Source organism: Pollachius pollachius (genome assembly GCF_949987615.1).
Source record: "Pollachius pollachius genome assembly, chromosome: 13".
Taxonomy (NCBI): domain Eukaryota; kingdom Metazoa; phylum Chordata; class Actinopteri; order Gadiformes; family Gadidae; genus Pollachius; species Pollachius pollachius.
In genome coordinates, this window is record NC_136946.1 from 14206556 (window position 1) to 14225814 (window position 19259).

General features: G+C 46.9%; 1 protein-coding gene across 1 annotated transcript; it reads left to right on the forward strand.

Moving 5' to 3' along the window:
- The first annotated feature begins 1100 nt into the window (after positions 1-1100).
- satb1a (SATB homeobox 1a) lies at positions 1101-18882 on the forward strand. Its single transcript, XM_079749918.1, has 12 exons — positions 1101-1369; positions 1495-1758; positions 2451-2627; positions 3117-3243; positions 5088-5211; positions 6857-6968; positions 7111-7736; positions 9702-9899; positions 10464-10535; positions 11980-12138; positions 15371-15583; positions 17270-18882. The coding sequence occupies exons 2-12, from the start codon at positions 1554-1556 to the stop codon at positions 18206-18208; spliced, it is 2952 nt and encodes a 983-aa protein (XP_079606044.1). The 5' UTR covers positions 1101-1369; positions 1495-1553; the 3' UTR covers positions 18209-18882.
- Positions 18883-19259: the final 377 nt, after the last annotated feature.

The window sequence follows — 19259 nt, forward strand, 5'->3', positions numbered from 1 at the left end:
AGTCCTCATTTTCATAATAATATGAATCACGGTTGTTAGATGTTTGTTTTGTCATTGCCAATGCGACGTTTTTTGTTTGTTTGCTGAGATTTTAAATATATTGTAAATATTTGATGAAACACAGTGATTATCACACGTCCATTCAACATGAACCAAGAATAACACCGTGAGAATTAGATTTGAAAAGTTAGTAAAAGCAGCCTGTACCACATTGGTTATTCCACTTTCTTTCCATGGAGAGTTGGAATACCCCGAAGACAATAACAAGTGCACGCACAGCATGCAGCAAAAAAATAATAAATACATTTATGCGCAATTGTCACATTTAATACATTTACGGAGCGCGCTAGTGAATTCATTATTACACCATATGCTAATGCAGCTGGGTCCTTGTTTATGATTCTCTCTCCCCCCCCCCCCCCCCCCCTCTCTCTCTCTCTCTCTCTCCCTCAATTTCTTTCGCGTACTCTCTCTCCCACTGCCTCACATTTTCTCTCCTATTTCTCCCGCGTGGGTAACGCGTTTGAACGTAACAGACAAATAACAGCCAGATTGCAAGTTCAAAAAAGGGGGTTGATGTGATGCTGTATGATTTCTCTAAGCTTACTGTGTGGAAGCCGAGCCGTATTGTATTGTATTGTTCTCACACAACAGACCAGCAGCACAGTGCTCTGGGTGTGAGGTCGCGCTGAACTTGCCGTGAAGCCCAATTCATCCTCAAGACAAGAGAGCAAAAAGCGTAGCGACGCCGGCACCACAACTACATCGCGAACGCCAGATAATGCCGACGGTTACAGACGACTGCCGTCACGTTCAACTGACCGCGAGGGTCGGGGCTTCGTGATCCACGCCGTGGCGGTGAGAACTCGTTCGGTTTGGGATTTTTGAGACTCGCGCCGAGGGTATGACATGAGAGATAAACCGCGAGTCGCACATGTGGACGGAGGCTGAGCTTTTCCACCAAGGGTTAACCGGAGTGCTGACATTTGGAGGGAAAAAAAGGGCACTCTGTGTCGACCGAAATAGGTTACATTTTCTCGCTTCGATCAAAACTTCAGTTTCCGGACTAGCCTCGGCGAGCGCGAGCGCGCCTATAGGAAGTGAATTGGGCCACACTGTTCTGCTGTGCGCGTGAGGGCGAAAGCGCTGAGACCTTTTCCAACAGGACTGCAGTAGCCAATGGACTTTCCCTCGTGTTAGGTGTATACTTTAATACTCCTTACTTTATTTCCTGTGAAGGTCATCACCCAATCACCCTTTAGGTGGCCCCGATTCAAACGACGCTGATGGGCTGTGTCTGTTTTTGTCGGGGCGATGTGTGTACCGGTATTCTATTTTTCTTTTTCTGATTTTACATAAACAGTAACAGGTACGTTAAGTCAGGCATTCGTATGTCACACCGAATTTCGCTTTTTTTTGTGGCTTGGCTGCTGTGTTACTTTGAGAAGGTTTCGATCTGAATCGTTTTGGTTTATGTTATTTATTTATTCGCAGGTGTGCGCGTGTATGTGTGTTGCTTATCGGTGTGTGCGCCGGTGACCAAGAAGTCCCACATGGATCCCCAGTACAATGGAGCCAAGCCACCCGAAGGTAACGACACCGCGTGGGCTCCTCCAGTCAAGGTGGCCCGCTTGGAACAATGCGAGGGAGGAGGGAGTTCAGCCCACGAGAGCAGCGGGCAGGGGAGCCCTTCGGCCAAATCGCCCGTGCTGGTCCTCAAACCCTCCACTCCACAGAGCAAGAACTGGCACAAGAGAGGTAAGGTGCAACTGACTCGGAAGCAGGTTGGCCTGTTTTGCAAAAAGAAGCTCCCGGCATTTTGTGATTTTTATCTTTTGGAGGTTCTGGAATAATGGTTAAACATTGTAAAACGTGTCAAATCACACAGAAAAGGGAAACTACATTTAGGCCTATATATTTTTTTTATTATTCCATTAATCTAAACACTTGTTATTTCTTCTCTCATTTACTGCCCTGGTCATGTATGTTGTATTAAACATGTGTATATTACATGTGCATTACACACGTGTTCTCAATTGTTTTTTCATTTGCATTTCTGCTGGTTTGCAGTGTGCAGTTTTGGTTATTTATTAGTGAATGTCAAGGCTGGAGGAAAAAAATTCACAAATATTTTGATAAATTGATGTTTAAATGAAATAATGAATGCAACTTTTATGAAGCAATTACTGAAGAGAAATTAAAGCGGGAAATTTACATACCATTCTCATAATGCCATATTTAATGTATGAATAAATTATCAAATCCATACATTGATTTTCATAAAGTCCCACTCACATTTCTAGTTTATTTTCTTTAATGTTGCATCTACAAACAATGGATCTGGTTTCCATTAGTCAACATGTTTTTGTTTTTTTTTTCAATCTGTATTTGCTAGGCTAGTGTCTAAATGCCATGGTGTGATTGATTGTCTTGGCTGTCCGTCACCCCAGGGAGCCTGCTGCCGGTGTTCTGTGTGGTGGAGCACAGAGAGGGAGTGGCCGAGGGGGAGAAGAGGGAGGAGCATGCCGAGTTTGTGCTGGTTCGGAGAGACCTGCTCTTCAACCAGCTGATCGAGATGGCCCTGCTGACGCTGGGCTACTCGCACAGCTCGGCCGCCCAGGCCAAAGGTAGACACACACGCACAAAAACACACAAACATGCACGGCCTGGCTGCTGTTGCCTCGCATGGTTTGTCGGTTCATATGAGCTGTGGCTACCACTTGGTGGTTGAGTCAAAGTGGGAACGGGCTTGTCCGTCCTGGTGCCTCGGGGGGCAAATTCCCCCCTAAAATATTGATTGGACACCCTGAGCCCCGCCCCTACTAAAGCTAACTGTTGCTAGAGCTTGAAAAATGTTTGTCAATTCTCAATATCAGTTTTTCAATTAAATTTTTGCTCTGCTAATAAAATAAGTTAAATGTCTGTTGTTCGGTATGATCTACACACTGTCGTGTAATGGTGCAAAATGTGGTCTGCTGCCCTCTGGGCCACTTCTGGGCCACCCCTACTGAATTAGGGACACGACACTGAGTGTGTGTGTGTGCGTGTGCGTGTGCGTGTGCGTGTGCGTGTGTGCGTGCGTGCGTGTGTGTTTGTGTGTGTGCTATCTTGTTCAGGTCTCATCCAGGTGGGTAGGTGGAACCCCGTCCCTCTGTCGTACGTCACCGACGCGCCCGACGCCACGGTGGCGGACATGTTGCAGGAAGTTCACCATGTCATCACCCTCAAAATACAGCTGCACAGGTACAAGTCCTCCCGCTTACAGTGCTGTCAGCACCACAGATCATTAGCAGCAGTAATGTTATCTCCCGTCTTAAAGGGACAGAGTCAGCCCATAGGAGTAATGATGTTTCCCGTCTTAAAGGGACAGAGTCACTCCATAGGAGTAATGATGTGTCCCGTCTTAAAGGGACAGAGTCAGCCCATAGGAGTAATGTTATTTCCTGTCTTAAAGGGACAGAGTCACCCCATAGGAGTAATGATGTTTCCCGTCTTAAAGGGACAGAGTCACTCCATAGGAGTAATGATGTGTCCTGTCTTAAAGGGACAGAGTCACTCCATAGGAGTAATGTTATGTCCCGTCTTAAAGGGACAGAGTCAGACCATAGGAGTAATGATGTGTCCCTTCTTAAAGGGACAGAGTCAGCCCATGGTAGTAATGTTGTGTCCTGTCTTAAAGGGACAGAGTCAGACCGTAGGAGTAATGATGTGTCCCGTCTTAAAGGGAAAGAGTCAGACCATAGGAGTAATGATGTGTCCCGTCTTAAAGGGACAGAGTCACTCCATAGGAGTAATGATGTGTCCCGTCTTAAAGGGAAAGAGTCAGCCCATAGGAGTAATGATGTGTCCCGTCTTAAAGGGACAGAGTCAGACCATAGAGTAATGATGTGTCCCGTCTTAAAGGGACAGAGTTGGACGATAGAAGTAATGATGTGTCCCGTCTTAAAGGGACAGAGTCAGACCATAGGTGTAATGATGTTTCCCGTCTTAAAGGGATATAGTCAGACCATAGGAGTAATGATTTGTCCCGTCTTAAAGGGACAGAGTCAGACCATAGGAGTAATGATGTGTCCCGTCTTAAAGGGACAGAGTCAGCCCATGGTAGTAATGTTGTGTCCTGTCTTAAAGGGACAGAGTCAGACCATAGGAGTAATGATGTGTCCCGTCTTAAAGGGACAGAGTCACTCCATAGGAGTAATGATGTGTCCCGTCTTAAAGGGACAGAGTCAGACCATAGGAGTAATGATGTGTCCCGTCTTAAAGGGACAGAGTCAGAATATAGGACTAATGATGTGTCCCGTCTTAAAGGGACAGAGTCAGAATATAGGAGTAATGATGTGTCCCGTCTTAAAGGGACAGAGTCAGCCCATGGTAGTAATGCGCCTCAGGGACAGCAGGCTGTCTCAGAACACTGTGCTTGAAACTCTGCCAGGTGATGTCACTCATTATGAATACCTTTTGGTGTCCCTGATGTATCGTTTTAGTGTTTGGTTACCCTTTAATTGTTTTCATTTAAGGTTGGCGTTTGAGACGGCAAAGCCGTAGAGAGGGTGTAGAAGATAATTGTTTAACGAGGTTCCCTTGCAGTTTGTGGCCAATGAACAACCAGCTACAATCCTGTTAAAGGACCTGGCACACCTCAGGCACATAGACTCCTCCACCTTCATATTCACTAGCATTGCCATCTGCCATCTCTGTCCTCTCCACCAATTAGAAACAGCAATGTCACAGGTGGTGTTTCTGATCCACCACAGATAGGATCAAATAAGATGTACTATTAATCCGCAGTGGTCATTTTGGGACGCACCAGCACGCCTTCATTCTATCATAATTCCGCCGCGCTCATTACCATAGGGTTTGATTCAAGAAAGCCTTACTAAGCATTTTGTTGATGCGAACGAGAATGGGATTTGTTTCATTTTTACGATTTGATTTATGACGGCGCCAAACGACAAGTGGAACGCCTCTTCCACCTTTATGGCCGAACAGTATAATTTTCCTAAACAAAAGTCATTGTGCAGATGCACAGCAGATTGTTAAGAGGTAAGCCTTAATGCATTTGATCTGCTCTGCCCCCCCGGGTTCAGCTGCCCAAAGCTGGAGGATCTGCCAGCCGAGCAGTGGAGCCATTCCACAGTGAGGAACGCTCTGAAGGAGCTGCTCAAGGACATGAACCAGAGCGCCCTGGCCAAGGAGTGTCCCCTCTCCCAGGTACCACACAACCACACACACACGCCGAACGCACACACTCCTGCACGCACCCACGCAAGCACGCACTCACACACACACACACACGCATACGCACACGCACACACACACACACACACACACACACACACACACACACACACTCAAACACCCACTCTCTCTCTCTCCCTCTCTTTCTCTCTCTCTCTCTCTCTCTCTCTCTCTTTCACTCATTCACTCACACACATTTCTGTTTCACACACACACCTACACACTTGCACAAACACACACACACACACATTCAGTAACACGCAAAAGTGTCTTACTCTTAATTCCTCTCTTAACTAATTCTCAGCGCCAGGAAAAATAAAGTTTAATAGTGTTTGTAAGTGTGTGTGTGTGTGTGTGTGTGTGTGTGTGTGTGTGTGTGTGTGTGTGTGTGTGTGTGTGTGTGTGTGTGTGTGTGTGTGTGTGTGCGTGTGGACCTGCCTACCTTGGTTTTTCAGATGGAGCACGTAGTCCCATATCTAGATAGAAAATCCAGATCTAAGAGCGAGATAGGGCGTAGGGGCATATAGAGAGACCGAGATAAAAGACAAAGATGCTATCTCTTAAAGAGGCTATCTCCCGGGCCAGCTACATTTCTCTCTAAGTCACCCCTCCTGTCACTTTGGATCTGTCAACATGTCCGTCCGTCAGGCTCTGAGTCTGTCCTTCTTATCCATTTAATACCCATCACTGCCTGGTGTTTAAGCTTCAACATTTATGTTTATCTGCATACTATTACAGGTAGACAATCCATGGATGTATCTATAGCGATGTAATACCCAACGGAAATAAAATAATTGAAATAAAAAATTATGCAAAACATTTAAAGATGCACACACACAGTCCCAGATTAGCAGACGGGCCTTAAAGACACATGACTACACGTGACTGCTGCCCAGACATAAACGGTACAGTATGTCTGTCTGTGGAATGTTGCCCTGGGGCACATGATAGGACCTCTGCTGGCTGAATGAAATTGCTTCATATCTCCCACAATACTTCCCGTCAGATTCCTTCATTTTCTGCCCGTGTACAGATCAGATACTGCACATACCCCCCACCCGCCCCTCGCTCCATCACCATCTCTCTCTCTCTCTCTCTCTCTCTCTCTCTCTCTCTGTTCCTCTGCCTCGTTCTCTCTACCCCTCTTTTTTCTCTGTCTTGTTTGTGAGAGATTAAAATAAATAGGAGAAGATGAAAGGTATAATCAAATGTAAAGATTGCGCACGGGTTGGCCCTGGGGGAAAGAGTGTGTGTGTGTCTGTGTGTGTGCGTGCGTGTGTATGTTTCTCTGGGAGAAGAAAGTGAGACTGAGTTAGCATTCGAAAGAATATTAGTTTTTTTACATCTACTCTTTTGTTTGATTATTCAGACCCTCTCAGCTGACTCTCACACACAAGCACCAACCTACACACCATCCTACAGATGCACACACACACACACACACATTGACACCCTCATCTGTCTTTATTATCCTATTTACCTAGGGGTCTTTTTAATAACAGCGATCTCAGTTCATTAATATCAGGTGTGTGGAACAGCTGAGACGCCCTGGCAGCCAGAAGCAGTCACTCGGAGTTGGTAATGAATTCCTATTGTCTTGTCCCCCCCGCTGTTCCAGAGTATGATATCGTCTATTGTAAACAGCACTTACTATGCAAACGTCTCGGCTGCCAAGTGTCATGAGTTTGGACGATGGTACAAGCACTTCAAGAAGACCAAGTGCTTCAAGGGTGAGCTTGTCTCTCTCCCTCTCTCCCTCTCCTCTCTTTTTATTGCTCACGCTTCAATGCAATCCTTCAAATATTAATATCGGCTCTATTTATGATTGTGTCTGAGACTTCTCTCCGTTTGAAATCTCTCTCTCTCCTGCAGAGACGGATGTTTTCTCTGATCCGCTACAAACTCCGATTCCCTGCGGCCCCCAGCCCGCCGCCCCCGGCAGCACCGCCGAGCCCGGCACCACCATGCTCTTCCCTCACGGGGGCGCGGCCAACCTGTGTGGGCGTGCCCCGCTCAGTCTCCGCAACCCCGGCCTGGTAGCCACACCCCTCAGCCCACAGTTGGTCAGCCAGCAGATGGTGATGGCCCAGTTCCTCAACCAGCAGTACGCCGTCAGCCGCATGCTAGCCGGCCAGGGCCTGACCCCCGCCCCTCTGCCGCAGTACAACATGAACCAACCTCCGGCGGGGAGGACGCCCACCCTGGTGCTCCCCAAGCCCCCCGACCCGCAGGCCCAGCTCCACGGGCAGTGTGGCCCGGTCGGAGGCCCCGGCCCCGGCCCCGGCCCCGGCCCCGTCCTCGTCCCCGGCCCCGCCGCTCTGACTCTGACCCTGGCCCCGACACAGACGCTGACGCAGGCGTCTGCCGGGCAGGGCTGCCCGATGGGGGGGGGGCTGTCGGAGCTGACTACTGACATTTACCAGAGCGTGAGGGACGAGCTGAAGAGGGCCGGCATCTCCCAGGCCGTGTTCGCCCGGGTGGCCTTCAACAGGACCCAGGTACGGACAAGAGGGCCGGAACCAAGAAAGAATGGATCAATGGCAGTATACTGGCTTTTTGTCTGCGTTGGTTGTAGGAAGGGTTTGCTCTGTGAATGTGCCTGATGGTTGGTTGGCAGATTGGCATGGCCTTTGCCGCAGTGCCCCCTCCCCCCGTGTATCTGCGTGTGTGCTCATGTGTGTGCAGGTGTGTGTGTGTGTGTGTGTGTGTGTGTGTGTGTGTGTGTGTGTGTGTGTTTGTGTATGTATGTGTGTGTGTGTGTGTGTGTGTTCTGTGCCAGCTCTCTGCAGCAGGGAGCTGGTGCCAGAATTGAAGCAGCTGCTGGGCCAACTAATCACAGCCCCTCAGAGAGATGCTGTCTCTCTCGCTCACTCGCTCTCTCTCGCTCTCTTGCTCTCTGGCTCTCTGGCTCTCTCTCTCCCTCTCTCTGCTCCCTCCATCAAGCCAGCTTCTCCTTTGTTGGGCCTCCCTGTCCATTTAATCTGACCCCCCCCCCCCCCCCCCCCCCCACATCCACCCTCCCCTCCCTCTCCCCTTTATTGATATTCTGTCTCCTCATATCTCACTATTTCCCTTTGGTCGCTGGTCTCCCCCCACCAAACCCACGACCACCTCACCTCTGAAACACACACACACATCCACATCCCCCCCCTGCCCATCACCACCGCCTCGTACGAGACGCCACGTCTCTGGCTCTCATCTCATGTTACACGCCCACGGTAACGACGCTCGCTAAGACGGGACTCGGCCTATTGTAGTTATTGTTATTATTATTGCCGTCATTATCATCTTTGTCATAATAAGCCGAGCCAGCTAACACCCCCATCGCCTCCCCTTACCCAGCTTCCCTCCCCCTCCCCCATGTGCCCCCCCGTTTCCCCACAGCCATGCCAAGGTGCTTCTTTTGCCAACGCTGGTAGCAGTCGGGCGCCGTGCCAACACGTCAGCCAGGAGCGAGAGAGGCATTTGTCAATTAGTGATGCATGTAAAGTCTCTATCTGGTTGGGGCGCTGGGGCGTGGGGGTGGGGGTGGTGGTGGTGGTGTTGGAGAGGGGCTTGATAGGATGCATTATGATGATCCGATATGAATAAGGATGCAAATTCTTCCCGTACTGTTTCCATATCCGTAAAATGAAAAGGCCGGCTTCTGCGGAAGGATGCCCGAGCTGTTGGCACCTCTGGTTGTGGGGAAGGCTTTCCTGCAAACACTAGACGTGTTCTATTGTCTGTTGTTGAACTAATGCAGTTCAATTGCGGTGCTTTTGAGTCTGTGGATGTAAATCTACTGTTATCTCTAGCCGGCCAATAAATACAGAGCTGGCATTGTGAGGGGTGTCAGTTTAATTGGGATCAAGCGATGGGAAATGCAGAACTTTTGGCAGTTGCTGAAAAGATGCGCTCCACCTCTGCATTTCATTTGTGGATTGTTGTGAGACTGTGGATTGATAAAGCCTCCCCGCATAGATTCCAAATTTCGAACTTTTTATACATGAAATTCTAGTTGCTGCTGGCCAAAAAGGCCATATTTCATATTTTGTGCGTCCGTTTGTCCGCATCTTTGTATGTTGGTAATTGTGTTGGTGTGTTTGTGTCTGTGTGGGTTGCAAGTGTGTGTGTCTGTGTTTGTGCGTGAGTGGGCGTGTTTCTATGTTTTTTCTTTCGTTTGTCTGTGTGTGTGGGTGTGTGTGTGTGTTTGTGTGTGTGCATGCGTTTATGTGTGGGTTTTATGTTTGTGTGTGTGTGTATTTCATGCATGTGTGTGTGTTTGTGTTCTTTAACATGTGTGTGAATGTGTTACTGTGTAAATGTGTGTGTGTGTGTTCTGTAACATATTATTGTGTGTTTGTGTGTATGTGTTACTGTTTAAATGTGTGTGTGTGTTCTTTAACATATATTATTGTGTGTATGTGTGTGTGTGTTCTTTAACATATATTGTGTGTGTGTGTGTGCCTATGCTGTGCCAGGGTCTGCTGTCAGAGATCCTTCGCAAGGAGGAGGACCCCAAGCATGCGTCGCAGTCCCTGCTAGTCAACCTCCGTGCCATGCACAGCTTCCTGCAGCTGGCCGAGGGCGAGCGGGAGCGCTTCTACCAGGAGGAGAAGGAGCGGAGCCTGTCGGGCGTCCCGCCCAGCTGCGGCAACACCCCGCCGAGACCCACTCAGGTCGAGAGAGAGAGAGAGAGAGAGAGAGAGAGAGAGAGAGAGAGAGAGAGAGAGAGAGAGAGAGAGAGAGAGAGAGAGAGAGAGAGAGAGAGAGAGAGAGAGAGAGAGAGAGAGAGAGAGAGAGAGAGAGAGAGAGAGAGAGAGAGAGAGAGATGGTGATAGATTGAGAGAGATGGGGTGAAATGTTATGGCGAAGAGGCTGAAAGAGGAAGAGAGACAGGGGTGAGCGAGTGGCAGGCGAGTGTGAGGGAGGGAGAGATGATGTTAGTGAGAGTGACGCACAGAGGGTGAGGGAGTGAAGCAGGGAGTCGGAGAGGGAGAGACTTTGAGAGAGGCCGCCAAAAGGAGAGAGGATGTTAAAATAAGAGAGGTAGAGATGTTGAAAGAGTGAGAGAGGAGGTTAGGGTGAGAGATGGAGAGGGTGATAGAGCGAGTGAGACAGAGTGAGAGAGAGGGACAGAAAATATAAAGGAGTTTGAAAAAAGAGAAAGCTATAAAAATGTGTTATTATTTTCTATTCAACATTAAACAGACAGTTTATTTTGTTTTTGTTCAACTCTATAGTCCAGGAAAGAGGATGTTACCTGTGTCAAGACGGAAGATTGGCCCTCCCGACTTCCACTAGCCATGGCTTCAGTGAGTTTCTTACACACTCGTCTCTATTACACCCCTCTTCTGGATGCGCTACATCTGTGCTATTGGCTTAAATTGTAGTAGATCAACTTGACGACATTATTAAACATGGGGACATAGGGATTTCAAGGTGGATCTTACATTAGAACATTAAATGCCCTGCCATTTCATTTGATAGTACAACTGAACATGGTAACGTATCCATGCAAACTCTAGGTATGGACTGAAATCACATGGTTTATTTTGGATGTGTACAGTATTATTACTGTTTGGATATTTATACCAAAAAGTACAATGTATCTCAATGTATTATTTGTTAATTATTATTTGTAAAAATAAGCTCCAATCATCCAATAATGTCTTAAGATTATAATGTATTATCCCCACACACATGTGCTTTATAGGCAAATTGAAAGCATATTAGTTCATTTCTGCATTGCATTAATGTTAGTGTTAAAGGGATACGCCGAGAATCCGTAAATTGGTGTTTGCCTGTCTTAGATTCAGATGAGTTGTGGGGGGAGGGGGGGGGTGAGCATTTGCTTTCAGTAAGCCGCTTCCATTGCCTAGTAGAGTTTCAGTAGCCCAGCTCCTGTTCAATTAAGGGGAGCACACTGTTAATTACCTTCCAAAGATTTCCAATGTTTTCCGACTAGTCGCTGATACAAAACGAGTGCCGGTTACAACACAACAGGACTGTAGTTTGTCTAAGAATAGGCTACACAGATAATTCGGCACTATTTCCAGCGCTGTAATTATTACTACCTGTGCTGCACCAGTGGTGCAATTATGTTACCAGCTGCTCCTGGCTGGGTAGTCTAGGCTGAGGGTAGCTAGTCAGGGACGCATCAGGAGTAGCCTAATAATCACAGCACCTACAATAGTGCCGGAAATGTGGGACTTTATGGACAAACTACCATCTTGTTGTGTTGTAACTGGAACTCGTTTTAAATAAGCACCTGGTCAAATAACATTGGAAAGCTTTGTGAAATTGTTAATAGTGTATTTTCCGACCATGAACAGAAGCTAGGACACTGTTACTCTTCAAGTCAACAGAAGCGGCTAACAGAAAGCAAACGCTAACCCAGCAAACTCTCCTTCTGGATGAACAATGATGAATTTGGAATTAAACAGCTAGTCTGAATCTGGGAGACAAATGGCAGTTACAAATATCTCAGTGTATCCCTTTCATATTTTGATATTAATAACGAAATAGAACACAAATAATTTCATGAACACAATGAAACATCCATAAAGCGCTCGTCGAATGTCAGCGTGTTTATGGTGCGCTAATTGCGATCAGTCATTTTAACCGTGGTAACAAATACAGCCTTCCTTTCTCTATCGATGTCTCTCTCTCTTTTCTCTGTCTTTCTTCCTTTCTTGCTGGACTGCTCCGATGTGACTCCTGGCTGTGTGGTGCTCCCTGTGTTCTCTCTGCTATCAGGCCAGGCTGTCCCCACTGGCAGCAGACCGGGGACAGCAGGCGGCCGACGGCTCTGGCCTGGACATCAGCATGTCCATCTACGAAGAGATCCAGAGGGAGATGAAGCGGGCTAAGGTGTCTCAAACCATGTTCGCCAAGGTGGCCGCATCCAAGAGCCAGGTACACATACGCACCAACTAATACATGCAAACCCCCGCAGACACGACTGCACATCGACACTTGTGCACACACACACAAACGCAATGCGCACGCACACACACGCCCTTACTCACTCACTGACACACGAATACACTCCCACACAACCACCGCCGAGTACACACCTAACCACACGTACGCATACACAGCTGCTCTGGTTTCCTCCCGCACCAGTAAAACATTAGTTAACACTCCCGTCCCGTGCTAATGGTCCCACATGCCGCCCTGTGAGGCAGGCGGTCCCCTGCTCCTAACACCTAGCATAGGATGGGTTAAATGTAGAGAACTCATTACCACATGGGGATGAATAAAATGTATTCAAATAATATACCAGCACATTCCATCACGTGGAGGAACACACACAATGCAGGACCCAAACTTGCAAATAGACACGCATAACCACATACATCAAGTTATGTACTCGCATTAGCAACGATGAGTACATAACATGTATTCATGCGCACACACACACAAACACATGGGCTTGCCCTTCAAGCCCATAACTATGTGTATGTGTGTACATTCTCATTGAGGTGCACGCATACACATACTTCTGGGCATGAAGCGCACACACACATGCAAAACCACATTGACACATACACCTTGTTGTTTTTTTTCCAACCTAATTATTACTATTGCTTTTTGCTACAATCATGTGTCCATAGTGAATTCATGCATCTCCACAGAGGAACCCAGGCCCAGTGCAGAAAGCCCAGATAATCAGGCAGCAGCTGTACTCTACAGAGGACTATCATCAGTGCATCAGACCGCTATTGTGTCCTGAATTACCGGTTTAATAGTTGGCATACACGGGCACGCACACTGAGACATGTACACTGTTTTTTAAATATGCAAAAACGCAAGCAAATACACTCACACACTCAGTGACACACACACACGTGTGCAAATTGGCGCACATGCACGTTGGTGTGCGTGCATGTGCGTTATTTGCCTGCATGTATGCATGTGTGTACGTAAGCATACTATACATGAACTTATCTAAATGCTTAATGCACTTGCAAACAAGCATGACTACACACGCAAACTCTCTCACACGCACGCACACACACACACACACACACACACACACACACACACACACACTAAAGGCATACAAATGCACACAGATGATTTGAGTGTTTATTGTTCTCATTTTTATGGCGGTGCCATAAGCTTGTTATTGCCTTTTGTTTTGAGGATAATTTTCCCTCCATGAAATGGGGGGAGGGAGACAGTAGGCCTCTCATTTTATCCCTCTGACTCTCCTCTATATCGTCCACTTTTATTTCCTTTCCCTCTGTTTGTTTGTGTGTTTCGTGACTTCCTTTCTCCTCTCTTTTTCTCCTCTTGTGTTTTTGCCCATCCGTTTATGGTAAGCTTCCCTCTCCTCACCCCATCACGAGGGTGTGTAGGGGGGTCACTCGGCGGTCATGCCAGCACAGACAGTTGGTCCAAACCCACTAAGGTTTTATATTCTCTCCAGTGCAGTCATTTTGTTCTCTCTCTCTCTCTCTCTCTCTCTGTCTCTTTCTTTCGCCTTCTTGTCCGTTTAGCTCTATCTATCTGTCTCTCTACATTTATCTATTGCTCCCCTTCTCTTTACTCATACCAGTATATCTCTCTCACTCTCCATATATCTTTATATATCTTTATCTAGCCCTCCCCCTCTCTCTCTATGTATATCTCTGTCTCTATCCCTCTGTCTCGCTCTCTATCTAGATCCTAATTTCTTTTTATGCTCTGTCTCTCACTCCATCTGTCTCCCGCTCTCCCTCTTTATTTATATCTCTCTCTCCTCTCTTTATTTATACCTCTCCCTCTATCTCTCTCCGTCTCTCTCCCTCTATCTCCCTCCATCTCTCACCATCTCTCTCCCCCCGTTCTCTCTTTGTTTCTCTCTCTCTCCCTCTCTCTCTGTCTCTCTATCACCCCCTGAGTAATTGTGCAAGGCTGCTGGCACACAGTGCCGTGTTGGATCTTCCTGCTGTATCTGCACTGTGCATCTGGATGGTATTGTGTCCTCGCGCTGGTCCGCAGCCAGGTGTGCCTGTGTGTGTGTGTGTGTGTGTGTGTGTGTGTGTCTGTGTGTGTGTGTGTGTGTGTGTATGTGTGTGTGTGTGCCCACTCATATGTATGCTATGCTCTAGTTCATAAATCCAACGCTAGCTTGGCTTTACTTTCCTCAATCTATCACTCACGTCCCTCCACCGCGAAGGCAGACATAATTCGACCCTAATTAGAGAAAAATCACACAGATCTAGCAGACTGTGAATCGTTTGAGCCCGCTGTCCTTTTTACTGACATCGTACTGTGCAGGGAAATACAGTTTCATATTATACAGTAGATAGACCCTCATGTCAGTTTCCTCGGCTAGCTGAAATCTGAATTATAATATGATTGTATGTAAAAATCTACATTATTTAATGCAGTGAATAATGTATGAATTTCAAAGCTGCATAAACAAATTAATGAGGTAACGCCTTATTATTAGTTGATGTTGTTCACAATGCCCTGCATAAACATATTGTGAGACAATGATATTAATAAGCTATGTGAATAAGATGATTTTATTCCTCCTGTTTTCACTTCTTAAAGGGAACTTTAAGGGAAACATATTTAAAGCCAGAGAGAGTCTGAGGGGGAAAAGAGCAAGCAAGAGGACACATCACTCTTAGAGAGCCTCGAATCAATAACTATTGACCTCTATCGGAAAAACTATCGGAAAGAAACCCTACCCCCTCTTCTCTCCATCCACATTTAGGTGAAAGTTCAGTTGGTTTTTTGTCTTTCTTTTCTCACAGAGCATCAAATACAAGAAAAAACCTTGAACAACTTGTTCAAGGAAAGCTCGACAATACAACATTCATGTTTCAAAGTTGGATGTGTGACCGTTTGTACAAAACTCCACTGCCCATTAACTGTGTGATCCTGAACCAATTTCAATGTCCCTGTGCTGTGCAAACCAAACCAAAGAAATGAGTGAATCACGGCTGGTTTGTACGTTGATGTGTCACACAGTGCGTGTGCGAACCCAAGCGTCCCCTTGGGTTCGGCAAGATGGCGACTATAATGGCCGTGGCTGTGCGTGACCCGCGCCGGCACTTGGCGAGCGGCGCACCACGGCGTGGCGATGGGGCCTTTGTTCATTCAGAGGCTAATGAAATAGTAATGCATTGGGTGGGCCCCGGTCCCACAGGGGTGGCTGTGTGAGCTGCTGCGCTGGAAGGAGGAGCCCAACCCGGAGAACCGCACGCTGTGGGAGAACCTGTGCATGATCCGCCGCTTCCTCAGCCTGGCGCAGGCCGAGCGGGACGCCATCTACGAGCACGAGAGCTGCAGCAGCGCCACCACGGCCCAGCAGCACTGCACCATGGACCGGCTGGGGGCGGTCGCCGGGGACAACGCACTGGTGAGGGGAGAGGGCTAGTGATGGATGCACACACACACAACCACACACACACAGACATTATCACATGTTTGGGCAAACACATGCTGATAAACGTCCATAAATATACACATGGACTTGTGAACAGACACACACACACATTAACACACGGATGTGGAAACACATGTGCAAAACACATGCAGAGACACACACACACTCATAGCGCATGCACTTATACATAAACATTAAGAACATGTAGACTCACATAAACACACGTGCAGGCACATACACATGCACATACACCTGAACACACACGTGTGTATTTAAAGACGCAATACACACACATACACACAAACACACACTCAAAAAACACATATAAATGCAAATAGATGCAGCTGATCAGAAAATCAGCATCTTCGTGCACACATATTGTACTAAACAGGTCCACACATCGGTGCATACTAACAGATCCTTATGCAGAGATATGCAGATTGCAGCCCTGACATTTACAACAGAAACCGGTTAATAAATAACACGTTAATGAATTGCAGCTTTGGTAAGTCAGTTAAATCCTGTAGAAATAACCTTGATGTCCATGTTATTTAGGTGTAATTAATTAACAGTGCACTTAAGTTTTTTCTGTTTGGGCCGTTATAAGTCGAATTTCCAAACACTGCTTAACAGTTGTAGCCTGGTTCTACCAGACTCTCGTACTTAATTTCATTTGCACAGAGCGGACCTACTCAAATGACAAACGTTAACTCACTTGAAGGCGGGTGTCTATTGAAGTTTAAAACTATTGGATCTGCCCAGTGCCACTCTGGATCTGCCATAACCAATCACTAACGTTTGGCCGGGAATCACGTTGTGCGCAGGCTGTAAACAAACCAAGCACCGTGCGTGAAGATGTCCGTCAACGAGAGCTGACTTTAACGACATTGTTCTCAACTCAACTCCCTCTGTTCGCTGATTGGACGCAGAAAATTTGGACGGAGAAAACCCACTTAGTACTTAGGCGGGCGGAGCCAGGCTAAAACAGTTGCAGAACTGATGTCTGTTTCATGTCCCAGTGTTAGGTATTTGACCCCTGAATACACCCATGCAGACAGCGTGTGCATATGGAATTAAAGCTTTTTATATTTTCTCTCCATTATTAGGCAAGCTGAATCTGCTACTTGATCAATATAATGACAGTTTACATGAAATACGATAGGAATATTGATTGACTGCACACACACACCACCATCTATAATTAGTCCAGCATTTCTAGAAAATGTTTGATAGTGGGGTGTAGAGAGGTTTTTGCTTTAACATACATTTTAGATATATCTTTGGATATCTGAGGCTTAATAGTAGTTGCAAGTCCTTAAACAACTACGTTTAAAAAAGCATGTGTCATGCATTTTGGAAAGCTTTCGATCCAATTTATATCCAAAAGGTAAATATCTTTGAATGTATTTTTATTTATCCTCATTGATTACTCTTTAGTTAAAAACTATATACATACATTCTGAATTTTAAACATACAATCCTAATCCTAATCATAAAAAACTAAATACAAATACATTTATGTTTTTTCATTAGGCACCAAATACTGTTGCACATCTGTAACTCAGTGAACAGAAGGCTAACATGTTTGTATGTGAGCGTCAACATACTAATTGTTTGATCATGAACTCTAATCGTGTCTTTTCTCCTACCGTCTCCTAGTACCAGTGCCAATCTCCGATGCCCCATCAGCACCACGCGCAGCAGCTGACCTCCCAGGCGCACCAGCCCTTTCACCCGGAGGCGGGACCTCATCTGTCGCCACGGCAATCGTCCACCGCGTCGCCCGCCGAGTCACCCGAGGGGGGCTGGGCTCACCCGGGCGTGTGGATGCAGGGCAGGGGGCGGAACGGCGACAGACGCGACGCCAAGGACTGGGGCGAGGGGGAGAGCGGAAAGGGCTGGGGCGGGGGCACGTGTCCGCCCGTTGAGCTGGGCCTGGAACTCTGTGGGCAGACGCACGAAGGGGGGCCCGGCGACAAAGCCTCCCACCTGGTCAACGGGGCCTGCAAGAAGGGCTGGAACCAGGGGAGGCTGTCGTCGCTCCCCCATTGGGGCAGTCTGAAGGGCGAGGGCGAGGGCGGAGCGCGTCCAGAGGGAGAGGACGAGATGGTGGAGGTCCGGGGTGGGGGGTGCAGGGTGTCCCGGGAGGCCCTGGGGATCCTGCAGAGCTTCGTGCAGGACGTGGGCCTGCACCCCGACGAGGAGGCGCTGCACACGCTGTCGGCACAGCTGGACCTGCCCAAGCACGCCATCCTCAGCTTCTTCAGCAGCCACGACCACAGGCCCCAGGGTCCGCACACCCTGCGCACGCACTGCCACAACCACCAGCGCCACCAGCCGGAGCACGAGCAGCCCCCCGAGGACCTCCACCTCGGCCCGGGCACCGGGTCAGAGCGGGCCCAGGCTGCCAGGACTGTGGAGGGGCCAGAGGAGCAAGGCAGGGAAGGTGACCTGTATCAAGTGGTGAAGACGGAGGACGGCAAGCTGGGACGGATAATAGAGACCGAGGGGAAGTACGGGATGACCGCCGCTGATGAGATAAACATAGGCACTCAAACTACTGGTATTGTGAAGGAGGAACAACCGAACTATAATTAACGTGCGTATATTCAATGACTGTGTCCTGTCGTTATTGTAGGTTGTTTATAGCCTATTGAAACAATGCTTTTCTTTCATGATAGAGCACAACATCCTTTCCCCATGCAACACAATCATTGTTACCTGTGTACCACTGTTAACGCTCTTCTTTTAAAAGGCAACTGCCTAAAAGACATTATGTTTCTGAGTTACATTTTTTCCTGATCCTAAAACACCTGATCTCAACTTCATAATTGTTACATCTTAAATGATGCATAGTTGTGTTGTCTGTGTCTGTGTCTTTTTTATTGCCATGTAAACTAGAACATGGTTTTCTCAGCAGTTTTATTGAACTCTCATGGAGAATTTGCGGATAGAAAATCATTACTATTAAAGTACAAGATAATCGAAAGATTTTTTATTTACCCAAAATAGTATTTATTGTTTTTTTTTTTTATAAATATTACATTTCAGGTACAGGGATTCATGAAGTCATTCATCTCTCATTTTGTCAATTAATATACAGTGTTTTGAAAGATTACACTTTGAAAGAAAGATACTTTTCAATGCTGTGCATAAGACATCAATATATCAAACGATATCAGTTAAACATAGATCAGTTGCTGTGAAGCCATCCATATAAAGTTCCTGCTGACGCTGGATCCATTCCTGTATTTTTGTCTTTCCTTCTCCCATTATGCCAGATTTTATGAATAGCTTTTAAAAAAGAATGACTTGATGCAAACATTTTAGTGTTTGTTTTTCCAAACCTGAATAAAAAGTGTAACACAATCCTATAAGCGGAAAGCAATGTATCTAATAAATATAGGAGTTCATCATTTCTCAAAGGAAAGTTATGACTGCAGCTGCCAGCTAAATCAAATTCATTAACTCCAGAAAAACATGGTTTATATGAACACACAGTATTGTACTCTTTGGGACTGTATTTGCTGTATTCAGGGGTAGTAATTTGAGAACTCTGTTCTAATAAAATCCCTTAAGATCTCAGAATAAAACCGTAAAAAAAGAAAAAGGACTGCACAACGTTATCGAATAACGGTAGAGCAGGTTC